This window comes from Miniopterus natalensis, chromosome 12, assembly GCF_054644295.1.
Source record: "Miniopterus natalensis isolate mMinNat1 chromosome 12, mMinNat1.hap1, whole genome shotgun sequence".
In the NCBI taxonomy this organism is placed as follows: domain Eukaryota; kingdom Metazoa; phylum Chordata; class Mammalia; order Chiroptera; family Miniopteridae; genus Miniopterus; species Miniopterus natalensis.
This window is the reverse complement of record NC_142092.1, coordinates 29,237,030-29,258,291: the sequence shown is the minus strand read 5'-3', so window position 1 is coordinate 29,258,291 and position 21,262 is coordinate 29,237,030. Positions and strand designations below refer to the sequence as shown.

At 34.9% G+C, this 21,262-nt stretch overlaps 1 protein-coding gene and 1 pseudogene across 1 annotated transcript in view; one reads left to right on the top strand and one right to left on the bottom strand.

Moving 5' to 3' along the window:
- Positions 1-21,262, top strand: part of UHRF2 (ubiquitin like with PHD and ring finger domains 2) — a 74,050-nt gene that overhangs the window by 33,765 nt on the left and 19,023 nt on the right. The window contains exons 5-8 of the mRNA XM_016214233.2: positions 11,056-11,165; positions 13,216-13,402; positions 18,546-18,669; positions 18,960-19,067. Of these exons, the coding sequence (XP_016069719.2) occupies positions 11,056-11,165; positions 13,216-13,402; positions 18,546-18,669; positions 18,960-19,067 (529 nt within the window). The remainder of the gene's footprint in view (positions 1-11,055; positions 11,166-13,215; positions 13,403-18,545; positions 18,670-18,959; positions 19,068-21,262) is intronic.
- On the bottom strand, positions 15,619-15,874 carry LOC148091808 (small ribosomal subunit protein eS27-like pseudogene; annotated as a pseudogene).

Here is a 21,262-nt window from a genome sequence, read left to right as displayed (position 1 = left end):
TGCATTTCTTTTATTAAGAATGAGTCTGTAGAAGTACATTTGCTGTGTGAAGGACTGGGGATTCTAGGATGACCCTTATAGTTTTCTTTTACATAAGGGAACCAACCAAACTAATATTCTTGTCCAGTTCTGGTTAAATGGATTATGCTGAATTATTATAATATATATTATATATAATGGATATATTATATCTGTAACACTGAGGTAACAAATCTGGGATCAAGCACCTGCTTATAGCCAATAACATGAAGCAGTGGTCTATAAACTACAGCCACTGTGACTGCCTAACATGAAAAGTTTTATTAGAACACAGCAATGCCCATCCATTTATGTATTCTCTATGGCTGTTTTTTTACTCAACAGTATTGTTGAGTAGTTGCAACTGAGACTATCTGGCTTGTAAAAACTAAACTACGTTCTCTGTTACCCTTGATGGGAAAATGCTGACCTAGGATAAAGAAAAAGAATATTGAGTGAGATGCTGAAAATAGTTTATATTTTAGAAAACAATTGTAGAACTTTATCCAAACACAAGTATGATTTTTATTGCCAAAATTAGGATGTAACTCAATTACAGACTTCCAAGTCACTTGAAATTCTGATAATGGATACAAATCACAAAGGAGGAAGCACCGATATAAATTGATTATATTTTGAACTAAAAAAAAAAAAAAATAGCTTGCTATTTAAAAAAAAAGTTTCCCCAAGTGATTCTGAGGTCCAGAATCACTTATGGTTAATAAGTAACTTTAGGGACTAGAACTAAGATTGAATTGAAATTATAGATAGGCAAATATTAATTCACTAGAGAGAAAAATTATGTGATAGTAACAGTAAAACAACAGTAAAACTCACTATCCCAACAGTAAAACTCACTATGCTATAAAGTATGTTCTTTGTCATTTAAATATTTTTACTAGAAATGTTAGTGACACAAAGCCAAAATGGAGCCAGGGTGACTTGTGGATTGGAATTTTTTTTCATGGTTAGAAATCTTTTCCCCTCACTGGAAATAGTGGGTAAATAATTAGAGTGAATGTATTCTGTTGTTGATAGTTCGGGGCTGTCACGCATAGTGCTGCCATGACATTATATGTGTCCTGGTGCTTATGTTACATTAGTTTTGTAGCGCACATCTTGTGTAGAAATAGAATTGCTGGGTTATAAAACCTATGCACCTTCAACTTAGATAGAACCAATATTTAAGTGGTTGTACTGGGTTATACTTCCATAGCAATATTAGAATTCCCATTGCTCTGCATTCTTATTCACATTTTGTCAGATTTGAGTTTTTGCTAATCAGTTGGGGGTGTATAATAAAGTAGTATGTCATTGGCTTTAATTCTTATTTCCCTGACTACTAATGAGATTAAGAACCTTATGTTTACTGGCAATTTGGAAGTCTTTCGAGGACCCTGTTCCAAACATTGGTGTTTTGTTGTTAATTGGGTAGTCTGTCTTACTGATTTTTAGGAGTTCTAATTGTGGAAACTTGACCATTTCAATTATATGTGGAGAAAATATCTTCTCTGATTCTATGGCTTATCTTTTCTCCTTAATGTTTGAATAGTATTTTTAATTTTAAATAGTTGAGTTTATAAAATTTTTTTCTTATGCTTATACTTTTTATAAGAAACCTTCTTGCTTTTAAAATATTTTCCAGGGTTGAGGGGCTAGAGATGGGGGGATGAAATGAGTGAAGGCGGTCAAAAGGTACAAACTTCCCATTATAAGGTATATAAGGTCCAGAAATGTAATGAACACCATGGTGACTATAGCTAACAATAACTTATTGTATATTTGAAAGTTGCTAAGAGAGTAGATCTTAAAAATTCTCATTACAAGAAAAAAATTATACCTATGTGAGGTCATGTATGTTAATTAAACCTTATATGATAATCACTTGTCAATATATACATGTGTTAGATTATTATGATACATACCTTAAACTTACACAGTGTTATGTCAATTATATCTCAAAACGTAGAAGGGGGGGGGGAACTTTTCCCCATCTAGAAAGCCTAAAGATATTTTCCATTATAACTTTTAAAATCTTGTGGTTGTGCCTTTCCATAGGTGTTTAATCCACTTGAAGTAGGTTTTTATATACATTTTTAGTTAAGAGTTTAACTTACCTTAATTTTTTAGCATATGTGCTGTTGAAGCGAGCACTAACTTACCTTAATATATATGGGTAATCATTTATCATTTATCGCAGGGGTGGGGAACCTTTTTTTGCCGAGGGCCATTTGGATATATATAACATCATTTGCAGGTCATACAAAATTATCAACTTAAAAATTAGCTATAAAAACTCCTAGATTTATTGAATTTCGAGTCCCACCTGGGGTTGCCTTGGTAGGGCCAGACCCTGCCCCTGTTATTGATTTATATGATCTGAAGAGAAACCAGAGTATCTGCCCCTGTTATTGAAAAGCCCACTTTTCCCTCATTGATCTTTAATATCATCTCATAACAAGTATCTTTATATTTGATATATCCATCTGGTCACTATTCTGTAATATTGGTCTGTTTTGTGTATCCTTATATCAGTTCCACACTTTCATAATATGACAGAGCAGATTCTTAGCTTTGTATACTTTCATTTGAATTTTCCAGTCATCTTGGTAATACCCATATAAAAACCATTGGGAATTTGATAGGTATTAGATTGATTCTAATTCGTAATGTGATTTATCTCTATTTAGTTAGGTCTTTAATGTGTTTTTCTCATGTTTTTGTTAAGTTGAACCATATGAAACATAGTTTTGTAGGTTCAAATATTTGCATGTTGACAATTACATGGTTCAACCTGATATAATTCTCTCCAGAGAACTGAGCTTATATATTGTCTGTTATCCTTGTTTAATCTTAGGTACTACTTGTTACTGTAAATGCTATTTTATTTCATTTTTCTCCTTGTTACTGATTTACAGGTAACCTTTAATCTTGGATCCAGTAGCCTTACTACATTTACTAATTTTAATATACATATAGATTATTTTGGAATTTTTATAATTCTGTGAATGATATTTTTGTTCTATCCCTTTCTTTGATTGTTTCCTCTTCATTCATCAGTACATTATCGAAAAGAGGTATGGTAGCATGCATCTTTTCCCCTCGAACTCCAAGAAAAAGCTTTCAAAATTTCACCAATAACTATGTTTGATTACAGGTATTTTGTTGATGTTCTTTCCTGGGTTTGTTTGACAATGTTTTGTACAGGATCTATCTTATGGTAGAGTAGTTCCAATGGGTGTTCGGTAACTATAATGTTTCGTAGAATCTGAGATTTTAGCATTGCTGAAATTAGGATGTTTTTTAAAATTGCTATTGGACTGAGTGAAGTTGGGTTCTTTAGGAGATTTGAATTTGCTTCTGCTAGTAATCTTGGAGTGCCATCTAACTTGAAGTTAAATTCTCTGAGACTGCACAGGTAGTGTGAATTCATATCTGCAAACCTGCATGAATCATACCTTGTGGTTCAGTTCTTAGGGGATACTTTTTTCCCTTATACCCAATGGTAATATTGAAACAGGCATATTTGCTTTCTGTCTCTTATTGTAAGGTAATTTATTTCCCATTTATCTTTAACTATAAGAGAAGCTGTTTGACTTTCTAACTTTATTTGAGGGTCCTTCATCTCAGGCTTTTTGGTTTCCTCAGATTTTATAAAATAATGTATCTTATAGTTGTTGGCTTCCATTTTGTGTCCCAACTTTATTCTTAGACTCTCTTATTGCAGGCCAGTTTATTTTTTGGTAGTACATAAAATAATGTGTTTTACAATTGTTGGTTTATTAGATTCTGTGACATATGGTATTTCTTGAAGGAATGAATTGACAACTTATTTACACATTTTGGTTGTGATCCATGACTTTATCAGCTTTGTGTAAAGGAAATGGGTGAGGTAAGCCTTCACTTAAAACAATGGATAAATGAGTGAAGAAGTGAGTTTAGTTTTGAAGCATGTTTTTGGTGACATTTATTGAAGCTCTTAAAGAAATATGTGGAAGGTTTCTATCTCTAGGAATAGATGGCAGTAGATCATCATTCTTATCTAAAATTCCTAGAATAGCCAGATCAAATAGTTATCTGTTTGAAGGCATCATAGAGGCAAGGAGAACTACTGGGGCTATCACACTACGGGAAGAACCTTAGAAGGCAGTTGGCTTTTGCAGTTGCTTTTTGCCCTGGGGGCTCTGCTAATTATGGATGCAGTGCAAACCTAGTTTTGTACTGGTGGTAGCGTGGAGACAGAAGTCAGAGTTTTTGGCAGATATTTGCATGCCTTAGTTGAAAACTAAATGGCTAAGGCAAACAGGTAGACTAAATCCTACCAAGACTGTAAACCAGCCTTGCCTCAGCATAGTTGCTGATTAAAATGGTAAACCACTGCAGTACATATCTCCCGAGCAGAAGAAAGTTGGACCTTCTTTATGATCAGACAACATCTGAAGCTGCACATATTTTATATAGCTGTCTGCCATAGAGCCAAAAATACTATACTACCAAAAGACAGGGCCATATAATCCAAAATCAGAAAAAGGAAAAACAACTATAGAAATAGACTCATAGGCAATCTTGATAAATCCATTATCAGACAGGGACTCGAAAGTAATTGTGATTAAAATGCTCAAGAAAATAGATGAAAAGGTGGAGAATTTCAAATGAGAATTGGGATCTATAAAATAATCATGGAGATTCTAGAACTGAAAAATATAGTGTCTGAGAATAGGAGCTCATTAGATTGCCTTAACAGCAGATAAGATACAGCAGAAGATAGGATTAGTGAATAAAAGGTAAGTCAGTGAAAAATATTCAACCTGAAACATGGAAAAAAATAATGGAAAACAACAGAGAATAGACTTAGACATATGGGACTTGGTGAAAAGGTGTGTATTACATTTATTTATAGTTCCCCAGAAGGAGAGAGTAGGGTAAAAACAATATTTGAAGTTATGATAGCTAGAATTTTATAAAATTGATAAAAAGATATCTGCCAAGATTGAAGAAATTCTGCGAATCCTAAGCAGGATGATAAATGTAAAGAAAACATGCAGTGTCACATCAACACAAGACTGATGAAAACTAAAGACAGAAACAAAGGGAAGATGACTCCAATAATGAAAGCTGGAAGACAATGGGATGGCATCTGGAAACACTGATAAAATAACCTCAACTCAGAAATACATTTCTAATGAAAATGTCTTACAGAATGAAGCCAAAATAGAGACATTATCAAGCCAAGGCTGAGAGAATTCAGTACTAATAAACCTGCACTAAAAGAAATACTTTAAAGGGAGTTCTTTAAGCAGAAGGAGACCTCAGCTCGAAACAGGGAAATACAGGAAGGAATTTAAGAACAAAGGCAGGGTAACTATATGAGTAAAGTACAAATAGACTATTCAAAACAGTAATAGTTAAGTTTTAAAATATGTGTAGAATAAAATGCAAAAGATGGGGTTGATAAAGCTTGTGAGATTCTGGCATGCTCAGTGAAGTAGTGAAAGTAAGACTTAAAATAGTTGGATTTGTCAGTTTTGTATAATACAGTCTCTAAAGACTACTGAAAATCAGTAAATGTTAGCAAGTGAATAGAGTAGAAATGGAATAATAAGTGTTAGAAAAATCCAAAAGAAAGCGGATAAAAGAGTAAAAGAAAGGGAAAGGTAGATACAATGGAAAACAATATAATGGTAAAAAGAAACCCAAATATATCAGCCATTTTATTAACTATATATGAACTAAATATTATAATGAAAGACAAAAAAAATCAGACTAGATTAAAATGAAAACATGTGCTGCTTGCAAAAGAAGACTTCATGAGGTCATAGAAGTTGAAAATACAAGAATGAATGAATTCTAATTTTTAACCTCCCTAGATGTCCTTATAAAAACATAGAGCAACTAAAATGATCCAAAAAACTCACAGGCAACACCTACAATTGTTTAGGGTGATGTGGCATTTTGTACAAACACCACCATAGCTGGTGAGATAAATAGCTGAAAGCTACAAGACTTGTGTGGTATCAGTGGCTGTGTAAGAGGAAGGAACAGCTAACTACAGGATAGATTATAAATCCAAGAACTCTGGTAAGTCAACTCAGCAAGCTGTTTTGAAAATAGCAGGTTGGTAGCCACCTTTCAAAACGACTCCCAATAATTCCTGCTTCCTGGTACTCACACCTGCATAGTTCCCTTTCATTTTACTAGGGTTCCTCTGTGTGACCAACAGGATATGGCAGAAATGATTGTGTGCAACTTCTGAGGTTGGGTTATTAAAACACTGAAGCATCCCTTTTGGGCTCTCTCATATCACTTCCTCTGGGGGAAGTTAGCTGCTGTGTTGAGAATTCAAGCAGCCTGTCAGTCTTTCCCCAGTTGAGCCTTTAGATGAGACTGCAACCCTGGTCAACATGACTGAAACCTCATTAAAGATCTTGAACCAGACCTACCCAGCTAAGCTGCTTCCAAATTCCTGATCCACAGAAACTATAAGATAATCTTTGTTTTATGTCGCTGGGGTGATTTTTTTAATGCAACAATAGGTAACACACTAGCTGAAGCTAGAAGGAGTAGGTACCCCAGTTTTGGGTGAGTACAAGCAGTTAGCAGTGAGGTCTGAAGGGATTAGACCTCTGTGAATTCTTAAAATTAGCTAAAGCTTCATTTCAGGACAAAGGCCATATTGAGAAGAAACTACTGTGAATGCAACCCAAATTGAATAGGAGAGGTACAACAAAGACAAAGGCAAAAAGGATCCAGTTAAAATAGGGGAGATTTCTGAAAATAAACTTCCGTAACGCCTTTTTAAAAAAATAATTTTTGAGGCATAGTTTACATACAGTAATATATATTATATATTAAATGAATATTAAACAAGTATATAGGGTGTCCCCAAAAATGTATAAACACTTTGAGTGATTATAAAGGCAATGTTTGTTAAAATACATTTCATTTTCAAAGTTGAGCTATCAGCTGTTAAACTGTGTATATATTTTTGAGGGAACCCTGTATATACCTGGGCTTCACTCAAGTCACCACCACCACCTTCAGCCTTGGCCCCAGACAACTACTGATCTGATTTCTGTCGGATTATATTTTAGCTGCCATAGTGTTTAATGCTTCTTCAAAAGCAACAGTAGAAATAGTAAGCTTTATGGAACTTTAGCTGTAAAGTAGCAAGGCCAAGTGAAATTATACCCTCTAAAGTTTCAAGAAAGTCGATTTTATAAATAAAAGAAGAAAAGCATTGATGTCAAATACCATACACAATTAGAAGAATGAAAAAATAAGGACCTACGATAACACCTTTATAAGGAAAGCATCCCAGAAAGACATGCATGAGTCAAGAAAATGTGAGCCAAGGATTTTGTCTAGCCAAACTGGCCTTCAGTATAAGGCCGGAGACAACTCATTACCTTGTAAGAACTAGGGGAGACATCATTTTCCTGAACCCTTCCTGGGAAAGCTCTAGAGAACTAGCTTCAGACCATCAAGATGACCGAAGAGAATTTAATCAAGAATGTTTGTAAACATTAAAACATTGCTACATTTTAGAACTAGAACTAGAGGAGATACAGAAAGGAGAAAGTATAGTATGTATATAATGGTTATATGATCTGACACTAAATATAACAGACATGGGGGAAATGAATAGGGAAATTTTAAAGCATTTTCAGTAATCATAATGACAACTGGTGAGAATATCTTGTGTGTACTTTGGGATAAAGCAAAAAACTATTTGTAGGGTTCTAATTTAGGTAACATTGATGTCTTTTCTAATTGGGGGAAAAGAAATATACATAATTATTTTTTAATCCTCACAGGAGGATATTTTTTCCATTGCTTTTCAGAAAGAGTGGAAGGGAAAGAGAGAGAGAAATGTTGATGTGAGAGAGACACATTGATTGTTTGCCTCCCACATGTACCCTGACCAGGGCCAGGGATCAAGCCTGCAACCCAGGTACTTGCCTTTGGCTGGAATGAAACCCGGGACCCTTCAGTCCGAGGGCCGACACTGAGCAAAACTGGCTAGGGCATATGTAATTTTTTAAAAGTAAATTTACCCTTTAGTCCTGAATTTGAACAGACAGTTTGTATGAACTCATGAGGTATTTTGTACATGCATTAATGTGTATGTTTCAGTTCTATAGCTTTGTTCACTGAAAAAGCCTCGAAACAGTGATCAGTACAGTTGCAGTAAGCTTTTCAAGTGCCTAAATTATGGTCTTGAAATACCATGTCTACCTAAAAGAAACCAAGCTTCCTTGGAGATAAGACTCCAGGCTTGGGGCAGAAAATGTACAAGATGAACTTGGAACATGTCTTATAGATAACAAGGAAGCCCACAAAAACTGTGATGTTCTTGTCAGAAAAATTTGGGAATTAACAGGGAGATCCCATTAACCAAAGATGAGACAATTTGAACATTGATAAGGAAAATAACAACAGTATATTGAAGCACTTTAAAATATGTGAATTCCTAGTAATATAGAAACTCATTGGTCATCTATATAGGGTGTTAAAGGAACTATTTCTTTTAAAAACTGCTAAAGAAAGCATTTAATCTACATTTGCTATATGAACTATATCACTGAGTCAGCAAATAGTTCATGAGGTCAAGTTTGTCTTTATGGAATTATTCCAGCAAATAAATGAGCAGGGAATGATAGAATTGGAATATCAACATTTTCTAACCCCCAGTGAGTTAATATATAGGCATTGAGCATCAGTGGCTGCTGTCATCTTAGGAAAAGACAAATAACTAGGTGCTTCTTGATGGAAATAGACCTATAAAATAGTTTTACCAAAAAATGAACCTGGATTTGATTAAGCGTCCAAAGCCAAGTTTGACCAAAAGAAAATTTCTGTAAAGGTCCAGATAGTAAATCGTTTAACCTTTGGTGGCCAGATGATTTCTGTTAAAGCTACTCAACTCTGCCATTGTATCAGGAAACCAGCCATTGAGAATACATAAATGAGTAGGTGTAGCTACTTTTCAGTAAAACTTTACATACAAAAGCAGACAGTGCACCAAGTTTTTTGACCACTGCTCTGGATCCAACTACCAATTTCCTGGAAATATAAACAACAGAAAAAACTAAACTACATTTGAGGATGCAAATATCAAAATGAAGACTGGGAAACTCTATAGGATAAATGATGGTAGTTCTTCAGCAGATTGCAAGGAAGAAAGAGATTGTGTGGGAATCTATAGTCATTAAAACACAGGCAAAAACTATTCGTCTATGCAGTTTTCTGCATTTGTGTATATTTGACGTTAACAGTTTTAAAAGAAAAGATGAAAGGATGGAAAATGTCATCAAGCAAATGCTAACAACAAAACACACACACACAACCCCAAAGGTACACTTTTGGTACAGAATGTATTAGAGAGACGGAGACATAAGATTTAAGAATCCTAAATCTGTATATACCCAATGACATAGCTTCAAAAATATAAAGCAGAATTTGACAGATTAAAAGGAGAAATGTATCCACAGTCATAGCAGGGAACTTTAAAGAAGCATATGCAAACAGGCATAGATTGTATATGAAAACGATGGCTTAGTATTTAAAGACTTTTTAAAATTTTCACCCAAGGATATGCTTACTGATTTTCAGAAAGAGGGGAAGGGGGAGAGAGAGAGGAAGAGAAACATCCATTGGTTGTCTTCCGTATGTGCCCCGACCCGGTATTAAACCCATAACCTAGGTATGTGCCCTGACCAGGAATCGAAACCACAACCTTTTGGAGTACAAGATGATGCTCCAACCAACTGAGCCACACTAGCCAGGGCTGACAGACTTTTTTTTCTTTTTTCCTTTAATAAAGAGTAACATTTATTTGATTCACCACATTTTCTTTCTTTATATTTAATATTTGGCACCTGACAAGTATTTTTTTTAATTTTATTTTTGTTTATAATAATACAGATGTCCCTTTTTCTCCCCAATGACCCGTTCCACCCAGTCCCTCTCCCCACCATTGTCCGTGTCCTTGGGTTGTGCATATATGCATATAAATTCTTTAGTTACTCTCTCCCCCTCTACTCACCTGTCCTCCTCCATCCCTCTGACATTCATCAGTCTCATCTATACTTCCATGTCATTGAATCTATTCCTTTCATCAGTTTATTAAGTTCTTTAGGTTCCACGTATAAGTGAGATCATGTGATGTTTGCCTTTGCTACCTGGCTTATTTCACTTAGCATAATTTTCTCTAGGTCCATCCATACTGTCCGAAAGGGTACGAGATTCTTCTTCTTTACAGCTGCATAGTATTCCATGGTGTAAATGTCCCACAGCTTTTTTATCCACTCATCTACTGATGGGCACTTGGGTTGTTTCCAGACCTTAGCTATTGTAAACTGTGCTGCTATGAACATCGGGGTACATATATTCTTTCTGCTTAGTGTTTCAGGATTCTTAGGATACATTCCTAGGAGTGGAATCACTGGGTCAAAAGGCAGCTCCGTTTCTAATTTTTTAAGGAACCTCCATACTGTTTTCCATAGTGGTTTTACCAGTCTGCATTCCCACCAGCAGTGTACTGGGTTCCCCTTTCTCCACACCCTCGCCAGCACATGTCTTTTGTTGATTTGTTGATGGCAGCCATTCTGACAGGTGTGAAGTGATTCCTCATTGTGGTGACAGACTTCTTTTTAATGATGTCATCTTTTTTACCTAGAAACTTACTGTATTTATTAAAATATGAAACATTTTTCATATTTCATTTAAATTGAGAATCATTTTATCTAGTCTTTAAATTAAATTTACAAGATAGCTATCTTCTTACCAGATAATCTAAGTGACGTTCTCTAAGTTTTTTCCTAATATTACATTAAAGTTACACTTAACTTGGAATATTAACTGATTACTATTGTACTTTTTTTTTCTATTGGAAATAATAACTCAGAGTAATTGGAATAACTATAATCCCAATAAGTAAATAGACAAAGTTCAGTGAGTTTTCACACTGACTTTCAATTATTTGCATATGATTAGATTTTGCTGGCAGAAGTTAACCTTTCTTCCTTTTTTAAACAGGGGTACCGAAGGAAAATTAAGTGACTGCCAGATAAGATTTGTAAATGAAATCTTCAAGATCGAGAAACCTGGAGCCCATCCTCTTTCATTGGCAGATGGAAAGTTTTTAAGTATGAATTTTTTTTATGGGCTTAAACTTCATGTATTGTACATGATTGTCATTTTAATTGTCCAGTGAATAACTTTTGAGGAAGTATAAAACTTAGCCCATACAATTTTATTTTCAAGACAGCAGTTTTGATTTAAAATCTATTTTGGTCTAATGGGTTTTTCTCATAAAATTTATTTTCAAAGAAATATTTTCTCTTCTGGGCATTTTATTGCTGTTTTTTCAACAATAAGTTCTGTTCAAATAAAATATCTATTTCAGTAATTTTATGGCCACCCAAGATTAATTTTTACTAATGAGACTTACTTTTATACCTGTAGAGCCTAAGAATAATAGTGTTGATTGATCCTTGAATTTCTGGGAGGTAATAACTGAGGTTTATGTACTCATTACAATGTAGTCGTACCTCTTCATTGTACATATTTTGCTTGGTTAATTTCATGCATCTACTTGGTGACAGAGGTATGACTTAATACTAAGTCTTTTCATTCATGATTCAATTGCTATCTTTCCAAATAGATTATACTGTCTCACATGCTCTTAATTTTTTTGGAGAGCAATCCATTGGCTTTATGCCACATGTCAATGTCTAGTATATTCTGGAAAAGAACTATTCAAGACTAAAGCGATCCTGCCTAACCTCTTCTTACCACAGTTGTGCAAGATTATAAAACAGGAACTTTTAACAGATGCATAAACACACTTTCATGTTACCTGTCTAGGCACTTCTCATTTTTTGAGGCTGCAATGCTAATATTTGAGTTAAGAACCTTAAGGCATACTCTGTATGACTACTTTTATGGTTATATCTTAGGAATAAAGGTAACTTGATAAGTAAACTTATTTAATGTGACTTGGTCTTTCTCAATAAAACACAATGGAAAACCAAAATTGACTAGGTTTTTCTCATGTCTTTCCGTTTTCTCCCACTCAGTATGTCTGCATATATTTTTTGTTCTCTAATACTAACCACTTTATAGCTACAACTTTGAACTTGTGTGTAAAGAGACCATTTCAGAGCCACAGACAAACTTCTATTGATCAGATCACTCACTCCCCAAACCAAAAATCTAAACATGTCTTTTAGGTTTGTTATATTTCCATTACTTACATGTTGTTACAGCTACATTAGTGAAAGTGAAACAAAATTATCTTCATTAGCAAGACGAGGCAGCGATCAGTCAAAAAGTTAATACTAAAATCAGTAGCCGTTTCTCTTTTCCTTCCTCTATCTCATTTGTCTGGTATTTTTCCCCATTTCCCTTATATTGAACTCCCAGGAGGTAATCACTCTAATAGCATATGTCATTCTAGGCATCTTCCTCTATATAATTTATCTTTGTGTATTTAAATAATTTTGTTTTTTTTTAAATTACTCTCTAATTTCCATTTTGAATTTTGGCTTCCTCTATATTAATATTTCTGGTAAATTTACCTGTGTCTTACATAAAATCTATCTAAGTATTCCTCTTTTGATTGACATTTAAGTCGAACTTTTGTTATTATGAACATTACTATAAGACCTTTTGTATGTACTTATGTATATTTTTAAATTTCAAGGGAACACTTTGTCAAAAGTGTTTAGATGGGGAGGGGGCAATAAATGGTACTTCTTAACTTGCCAGAATTCTGAACCAATTGACAAGTAAGATAAAAATCAACTGAGTTAGAAATGCCACTTATTCAACAAAGTATTGTATTTCCCTTGAAATTGTAAGATATCTTATGGTGCCCCAGTGAGTTCACTGCATTGTTGCACATTTGGGGAACCATAAGTCTAGTCTTTTTAAGACAAAAGTGCATTATCTTCATAGTTGAGTGTAATTAGATTTATTACTGGCACATGCCTGGACCCCATCCCTGAAAATGTGATTGATTAATCTAGGATGAGGCTCAGGCATTTATTCTTAAAGTCCCATACTTGATTATTCCTTATAGTTCCTTCCTCTACATTAAAAAAGCTGTGTGGTATTTTCATGAGTTTTTCTTTAGGAGATTCAGAGATATAAAAATGATTTTAAGACTAGGCTTGTATATTTTGTTCTTAACAGGGAAAAATGACCCTGAATGTGACATTTGTGGCGGAGACCCAGATAAGAACTGCCGTACTTGCTCCTGTCATGTATGTGGTGGAAAGCAGGAACCCAGCATGCAGGTTCTTTGTGATGAATGTAACATGGCCTATCATATTTACTGCCTGACCCCACCTTTGGATAAGGTCCCTGAAGAGGAATACTGGTATGATTATCAGGGTTTTTGTTGTTACTGTGTTAAAAATTGAATGTGAAATAGGTATTTGAACCACCAAATATACATTTCTAAAGATGCATAATATATGTTAAAACACTTAACATTTCATAGCCGATGGTTTCTTGGCATTGATACCTTTACTCAATTATTACAACAGTTTCTGAACTGGTCTCTAGTTCCGTATTTAATCCCTCCAGTGTCTTCTCCAATACGCGGAGTCTGTGTTCTTTCAAAAATGCAAATCTGAATGTATTGGTCTTTTGCTTCAGAGGCTTTATGTTTCCTTACAGGATCCTGCATAATATTTTTTAGTTAGTTTCTCCAGCTATATCTTTAACCACTTTCCTCTTCCATTTCCCCAAATATTCTATATTCTAGCAGATTAAATATCTTTAAATAAGTCATGTTCTTTCTCTCCTCTGGGCTTTTACTCTTGACACATTTTCTTCTTGGAAACATTTTCTTCTTTGTTTAACTTCAGGATATTTTTTCTTCAGATTTTCACTTAAATATGACTTCATTTGAGAAGCCTTTGTGGATGGTTCCCTCTAACCCCCAATTATTTTAGATGCACCTATTATGTTCTGTAATAGTACTTAATAGTTATTAAGCACTTAATAAATGCTAGACACTAACAAAATGCTTTATATGGATTATTGTATTATATCCTATGAGGTTAATAAGTAGAACCAGGCACCAAGGTCAGATATACTTGACAAAATCTGTATTTCTACTATTGAGTTAGTTACAAAAAGAAATAATTAGAAAGGATACTGGGGGAAACATGTCCAAAATTATAATGACCTTTTTAATGTCATACTAATTTTTTGCTTTTTAAACTATGGGCCATGGTGCTAGCATGGAGGGTTTTTAATTTGGAAGGATGACATACTCGGAAATATTAACATCACCATGGGGTAGCTGGTATCATTATAAAGAATAGATTGTTCTCCATTCCTTTGGTGCTCTCACCCCTCCCCCACCCCATTTTAGGAAGGTTTTTATTGTATTATAACACAGGGTGTTGGAGTGGTAGAAGAAAGGAAAGGCTATAACTTCAACTTTTTTTTTACCCCCTACTTCGCATTTTACCATCACCAGTAACTATATTTCCTCTGAAGTCTCGTATTTTTCTTTTGTTTCTTTGAGCCATAAGTTCCTCCTTCTCTAAAATGCAAGCCCTTCTACCTTCTCTCACAATTCCATATCCTTTGCTTTTTTAGGAACTTTAGTCCTACAGTGAATTCCTCTCCTGAATTGCCATTACTGGGTTATTGTCATTAGTATCCTAGAACCTTTTTATTTTTTTTTATTTTAAAAAATTTTTAACCCTCACCTGAGGATATATTTTTATTGATTTTGGGGGGAGGGGAGAAAAATTGATCCGTTGCCTCCTATATGCGCCCTGAACAGGGATCGAACCCACAACCTAGGTATGTGCCCTGACCGGGGATTGAACCAGCAACCTTTTGGTGTACAGGATGATGCACCAACCAATGGCGCCACCTGGCCAGGGCTGTATCGTAGAATCTTGTTTCATTTTCAAAATGGACACACACACCCTCTTCCCTTGATCCCATTTCTCTGCTCCTTTCATGGAAAAGCTTCTCAAGAGCTATCTCCACTGATTATTATTTTTTGTTGTTAATCCTCACCTAAGGATATTTTTCCATTGATTTGGGGGGATGGGGAGAGACACATTGATAGATTGCCTCCCACACGCATTCCTACCAGGGCCAGGGATAAAACCTGCATCCCAAGTATGTGCCCTTGACTGGGAATTGAGCCCATGATCCTTCAGTTCACAGACTGGTGCTCTAATCAACCACTGAACAACACTGACCAGGGCAGATTATTTTTATTTCCTCTCCTCCTATTCATGCCTCAACACTCCTTTCTGACTTTCCTTCCCACCACTTCACTCTGTCAGCTTATGTCAGGCTCACAAACACATTCTGTTTCCAAACCCAGTAGTGACTTCTCATTCGTCTTCTTACTGTGCTGCTCAGCTGCTAACTCGGTTTTTTGTGGGGTTTTTGGCCCATAATCAAAACTTTATTGAAAAACTGACACCAAAATAGAAGATCACTGTTGTATACTTAAAAAATTAAATGTAATTACATTATCCTGGTATATTAACTAGAATTATTGAACTGATAAGGCTTTCTGTGATATAACACAAATTCAGGAGGTTGTGTGGATCATTAGTGTTGCTTTCTTCTAAATGAACACCCTTCTGTGAGTCTAGCCTTTCCTCCTGTCAGCTGGCACAGCACTGTTGAACAGCCTACACAAAGAACCCACCGTCTGAGCATGGCTGAAGACCGTGGTGATTTTGTAGCAACCTAGACATTTTACATCCATAAAATAAGAATTTGGACTTTGAACTAGCTGTTTCTTTTTGTGTTTTTTCTTTTCCTCTTCCAAGGACAGATGTAGTAAATCTCTAGCCAAAGGCATGTTGATCCTCTTGCAAACCCAGTGGGTCAGGATCTCTGAGCTAACTCTGTTTTTATAGATTGTATGATATCATATGATCTAATTTTTTTTTAATACACCTTTATTGATTTCAGAGAGAGGAAGGGAAAGAGAGAGAAAGAGGTTGAAACATCAGTGATGAGAGAGTCATTGATCAGCTGCCTTCTGCATGCCCCCGATGGGGGATCGAGCCTGCAACCCAGGCACGTGCCCTGACTGGGACTAGAACTGCAGTTTCCTGGGTCCTAGGTAGATGCTCAACTGCTGAGCCACACCTGGCTGGGCCTAATTTTTCTCCTACTTTCCTTCTTAGTCTTTTGTTCGTCTTCTCTCACCTACCGGATTTCAGAGTTTCCCAAAGCACTACTCGTTTTCTCTCTTCATGCTTATTCCCTAGATGACCTCATCAAATCATGAGATTTTTAAATATCGTTATGATTCGGAATTTATACCTTCAGATCTAATCTCCCCTGAGCTTTATATTCCCTATATTCAACTGTTTTCTTGCCTGGCATCACAAAATTAGTGAGGGAATCTTTGATTCCCTCTTTACCACCACTCTTGTGTACTCTATATCCAATAATATATGAGCATATCTTGTCAGTTCTCCATAATCTTTCTTTCTTCCCACCTGCCAGTCCAAACCACCATTTCTTTCCTGAAGTTCTGTAATAAATGTCTAACTAGTTTCTTTGCTTTCACATTGCTCACCAGCTTCCTTTCTTTCATAGTAGCAGAGTGATTTTACTAAGTCCTGAGTCAGGTTACCCTTTTAAAACCCCTTAATGTCTTCGTATTACAATAAAACCTAAGCCCTGCCATCTATAACCTGACCCCTGCCTACTTTCCAACCTCATCACTTACCCATTTTATTTACTAAACTTCAGCTCTACCTACCTTTATGTTCTTTAAAAGCATACCATTCTTTCCTTTTCTCAGGACCTTTACACTTCATGTCTCTGCCTGAAATGTCTTCCTTGGCTTCATCATATGACTTATTCCTCTGGTCTCATCTGGAATACCACCTCAGAAACTTTAATTATCTAAAGATACGTAGCATTTCTAATCCCTCTTAGCACACTTACAACGCTGATACATTTCCTTTAGAGCACTTAGCACTTTCTGAAATTGTTTCATTGTGTGGACTATTTTTCCTTAACTACTTTGTACAGACATTTCGATCACAAACATTGATCCCCAGCATCAAAATAGTACCTGGCATCAGGTTCTGAACAAACCTGATGGAGTAGATCCTAGGGATGACTTTAGGATCATATAATTAGAAGATTGTCTTAGATTATGCTATGGATTATCTCTACATTTATATCAAGGTCCTTATACCTGGACCTCTTTAACCTTAAATCTTTTCTACTTCTCCAAATCATGTCTGGATATTTAACCTCTGAACTTATTTTCTCATCAGACAGAGATGATACCTGTTTTAACATAAGATTTGTGATAAAATTATTGTTATAAAGGTTAGCACATCAGGTAATATAAATCTTAACAATTTGATTTTTGGAAGCTTTCCTGATTTCCTAACCAGGGAGGGTTTCACTAAATAATATTTATTGCCTTCTTATACATAATTTTGTCTTGAATTTGTGCCTGTATCTTACTGCCTAATTTTCTCAGAGTCAGGGACTGAATTATTTACATTATTTTTCCTATAGCACTAAACAAGATATCTCATAATTAGGCTGTTAAAATTAACCAGTTGGGCATAGGTTTCTTCTTTGCTGTACAGGCCAAATGGAATAGATAATTATGAAATAGAAAGTATAGACAAATTTAAAACTAATGGGAATGGCCATTCGATCTTTATTAAGATATTCCATTCCATGGTGACACAGAATAGCCCATTTCAGTTTATAGACATATTTATACTTCGCTTTTTCAAAATGATTTAAGATTGCTTATAATGATATATAGGCATACCTCGTTTTATTGTGCTTTACAGATGTTGTGTTTTTTACAAATTGAAGGCAAGACACTCCACCAGCAAACAGATTATAACTTGCTTTATTGCAATACTTATTTTATTGTGGTGGTCTGGAACCTGACCCACAGTATCTAAGGTATGCCTGTACAGGTTACAGCAGCATGATCAACTACAAATAAGCTAAAGGACAAACAAGTATAGAGAGTTAAAATTCAGCTAGGGATAAGGCTAATATCAATAAACATCCTTGAATGCTTGTTATAACAGACTGTACATTTCTCACTTTGAGAATTCTAATAACCAGTTTAGATGTGTAGATGTATGAGTTACATAGTTCAGTGTTCAGTCTAGAATTATCTCTTCTTGCTCCTTTTATTTTAACTATACAAACTTCAAATGAATAATTTCTATTCTCACAGTTAGTGATAAGATGATACCATTTGAATTGGACAGCTGTGTGGCTTTTGAGCTAAATGGAGAATTTATGATATTAAATCTTTTATGTTCTCTGAAAGGGTGACAACTTTTTTGTTTTTGTTTTTGACCAGCCTAACCATGTAAATATTTTGAAAACTTTAATACTTAAGTGCCAGCTGAAACTTTATAATATACACTAATTATAACATCTTAAAACTCGTTCTACCCTAAAAGGTCATTATTCTGTTATTGGCTTTAATGCAGTATTATCAGAATTCTTTTTTTCTTTTAAAGGTATTGTCCTTCCTGTAAAACTGATTCCAGTGAAGTTGTAAAGGCTGGTGAAAGACTTAAGATGAGTAAAAAGAAAGCAAAGATGCCATCAGCTAGTACTGAAAGCCGGAGAGACTGGGGCAGGGTAAAGAAGAAAGTCTTCTTTTTCTTCCTAGTTATAATAACTGTAGTGCAAGTTATAATGTTTTAATAACAATAGTAGTAATGGTATAAATGGTACTTTAAGAATCAGAAATGTTAACAAATAACTATGTTGTTTAATGATATTAATTGCTAATTTATAATTGTTATTACTAAATTTAATAATATAAATTGTTATATATTAATCATATAAATAGTCAGGTTTCTATTTTATTCACATTTTATGGGATTTAAGATTTAACATAACTCAAACAGCTGTTCTGTGACTTACAGGGAATGGCCTGTGTTGGTCGCACTAAAGAATGTACTATTGTCCCTTCTAATCATTATGGACCTATTCCTGGGATTCCTGTTGGATCGACTTGGAGATTTAGAGTTCAGGTATTTTTAAAATTGGCGTAGTTGAAAGGGTAAAATTGGGTATAGTTCAAGTTGTAACAAATATCAGTGTCTATTGATTATAACCTAGGTAGTATCACACCGTAATCAGTTATTAGAAAGAAAGATTTTCTGTTATGATGAGTGTGCTCTTCTCCATAGCTTAACAGACAGAAGAACATGCATCATGAAATTAGGTATCAGCTGTGCCTTTTCGTCATTTTGTGTTGTTCTTCTCTTAAAGTTGTGGCAGTTAACATTATTGGTAAGGTTTCTAAAGAATTTTTCTTGCCAATTTTTTTCTTTAAGTAATGTCTCATCTAATGTCATTGAACTCCAAGAAAGCTCACTTTAGGTGTTTTCCTTGGGGCTTATCCTTCTGAATGATTGTTGGTCAAAAGGAACTGCCAGATAATTTCAAGATAAAATTGCTTCTCTTTTCCCCTTGAAGAAGGCTCTATTGTATTTATTCCTGATTTCCTCTTTAAAAAGGTAATTTTATCATTATGGAAAACTTAATGTGGAAAACAAAACTTAGGTAGAACAGTTTCCAATTAGAGGATTTAAACTTTAAATAAGAGTAGAGTGGCAGTATTTTTTTTATTGGAGAGAGAGAGAGAAAAACATCGATTTGTTGTTTCACTTAATTTGCATTGATTGGTTGATTCTTATATGTGCCCAGACCGGGGATTGAACCCACAACCTTGCCATATCGGGAGGATGCTCTAACAAACTGAGCTACCTGGCCCGGGCCTAGAGTGGTAACATTTTAAAATTAAAATAGTATTTTACATATACATAGCTTGAAAAGTTAAATACTAGTATATGGCATATTTTAAAAAACCACCCTTTTTTTGTCCCCATTTTCTATTCATCAGAGACAACCACTTTAATATTTTAGTTGTTTTCTTCTGGATTTACCTCCTTATTTCTAAATAATGTGTTTAAACTGCTTTTATCTTCATATATGTTTATTAACTTCCTTAGATGAACACTTAGTTTAACTAAACACTCTGTCCTCCCATCCTTGCAATGGTTAAAATAATTTTGGCTGAGTTAGTAATCAAGGTTTATACTACTATGTCTTTCATATATAAATATAGTAAAAATAAATCCAATATAATAAAATATAAATACAGTAAAAAATACACTGTATTTTTAATTGTCTTATTTTTTGTTTGTTTGTTGTTTTTTTAGAGTTCATTCCCGAATTCTAAAAGCCCCATTAGTACAGTCTGAGATGATTTTGAGGTTGTTGGCCTGAGCAACTAACGGGTGGAAAACATTTATTTTTTTCTGCCAAGGGCCTTTTGGAAATTTATGGCATCATTCTCGGGCCATACAAAATTATCAACTTAAAAATTAACTATGAAAAAAGCTCCCTAGATTTATTGAATTTCAAGTCCTACCTGCAGTTGCCTTGGCAGGGGCAGGCCAAATGATTTTGCAGGACGGACATTCCCCACCTCTGAAATATGAGGATGAATTTGCCATTTAGGAAGTATAGAAGATTCAGAACAGATGTATTTTTTTCAGGGTTGGTGAGGTTGAGAATCAAGTGGTCCTATCTTCTGGAGTACCTGGTGTCTCCAAGGACTAAATCCAGGTTCTGTTGCCCTTAACAGCTTCTCTTGGGCTTCTTACAGGCTCCTCTCCCTAGCCCACTATTCAGGCGTGGATTTCAGCTCCTTTGTCTCTGCTAAGAACAATTGCATATTAAGCAGATGAATTATACTTCTCTCAGGGAGTTTGAAGTACACAAAGAAGTGACACTTGTTTAGCCAGATTTGAAGGTATATGGGGAAATAATAGGCCACTGAAGAAGTAGAATAGCATGAGTAAATTAAGAAAATGGGTAGCATGTTTGGATAACATTGAGTAGTTCTGGTTCAAACACAGTGGCTCCATGAAGGAGAAGCCGGAAATGAGATAGGAGAGCCAGATTGAGAGAGGATAATGTGTAATAAGTAACTTGGGCTCCACAACTGTCAGACCATTTAATATATTTTAAGCAGTTGAAAATTAAAAGCAGATTTCTTCTTAAAAGGATCATTTTATTTGTGGTGGGTAGAATGGGCTTGAAGGAACAAAACTGGAGGCAGTGAAATAGGGTCTAGTTTAAGCATTAATGACTCAAACTAACATGATGGGAGAAAAAGGTAGATTTGGGAGATCAAATCAGTATTTGTGACCAAGTA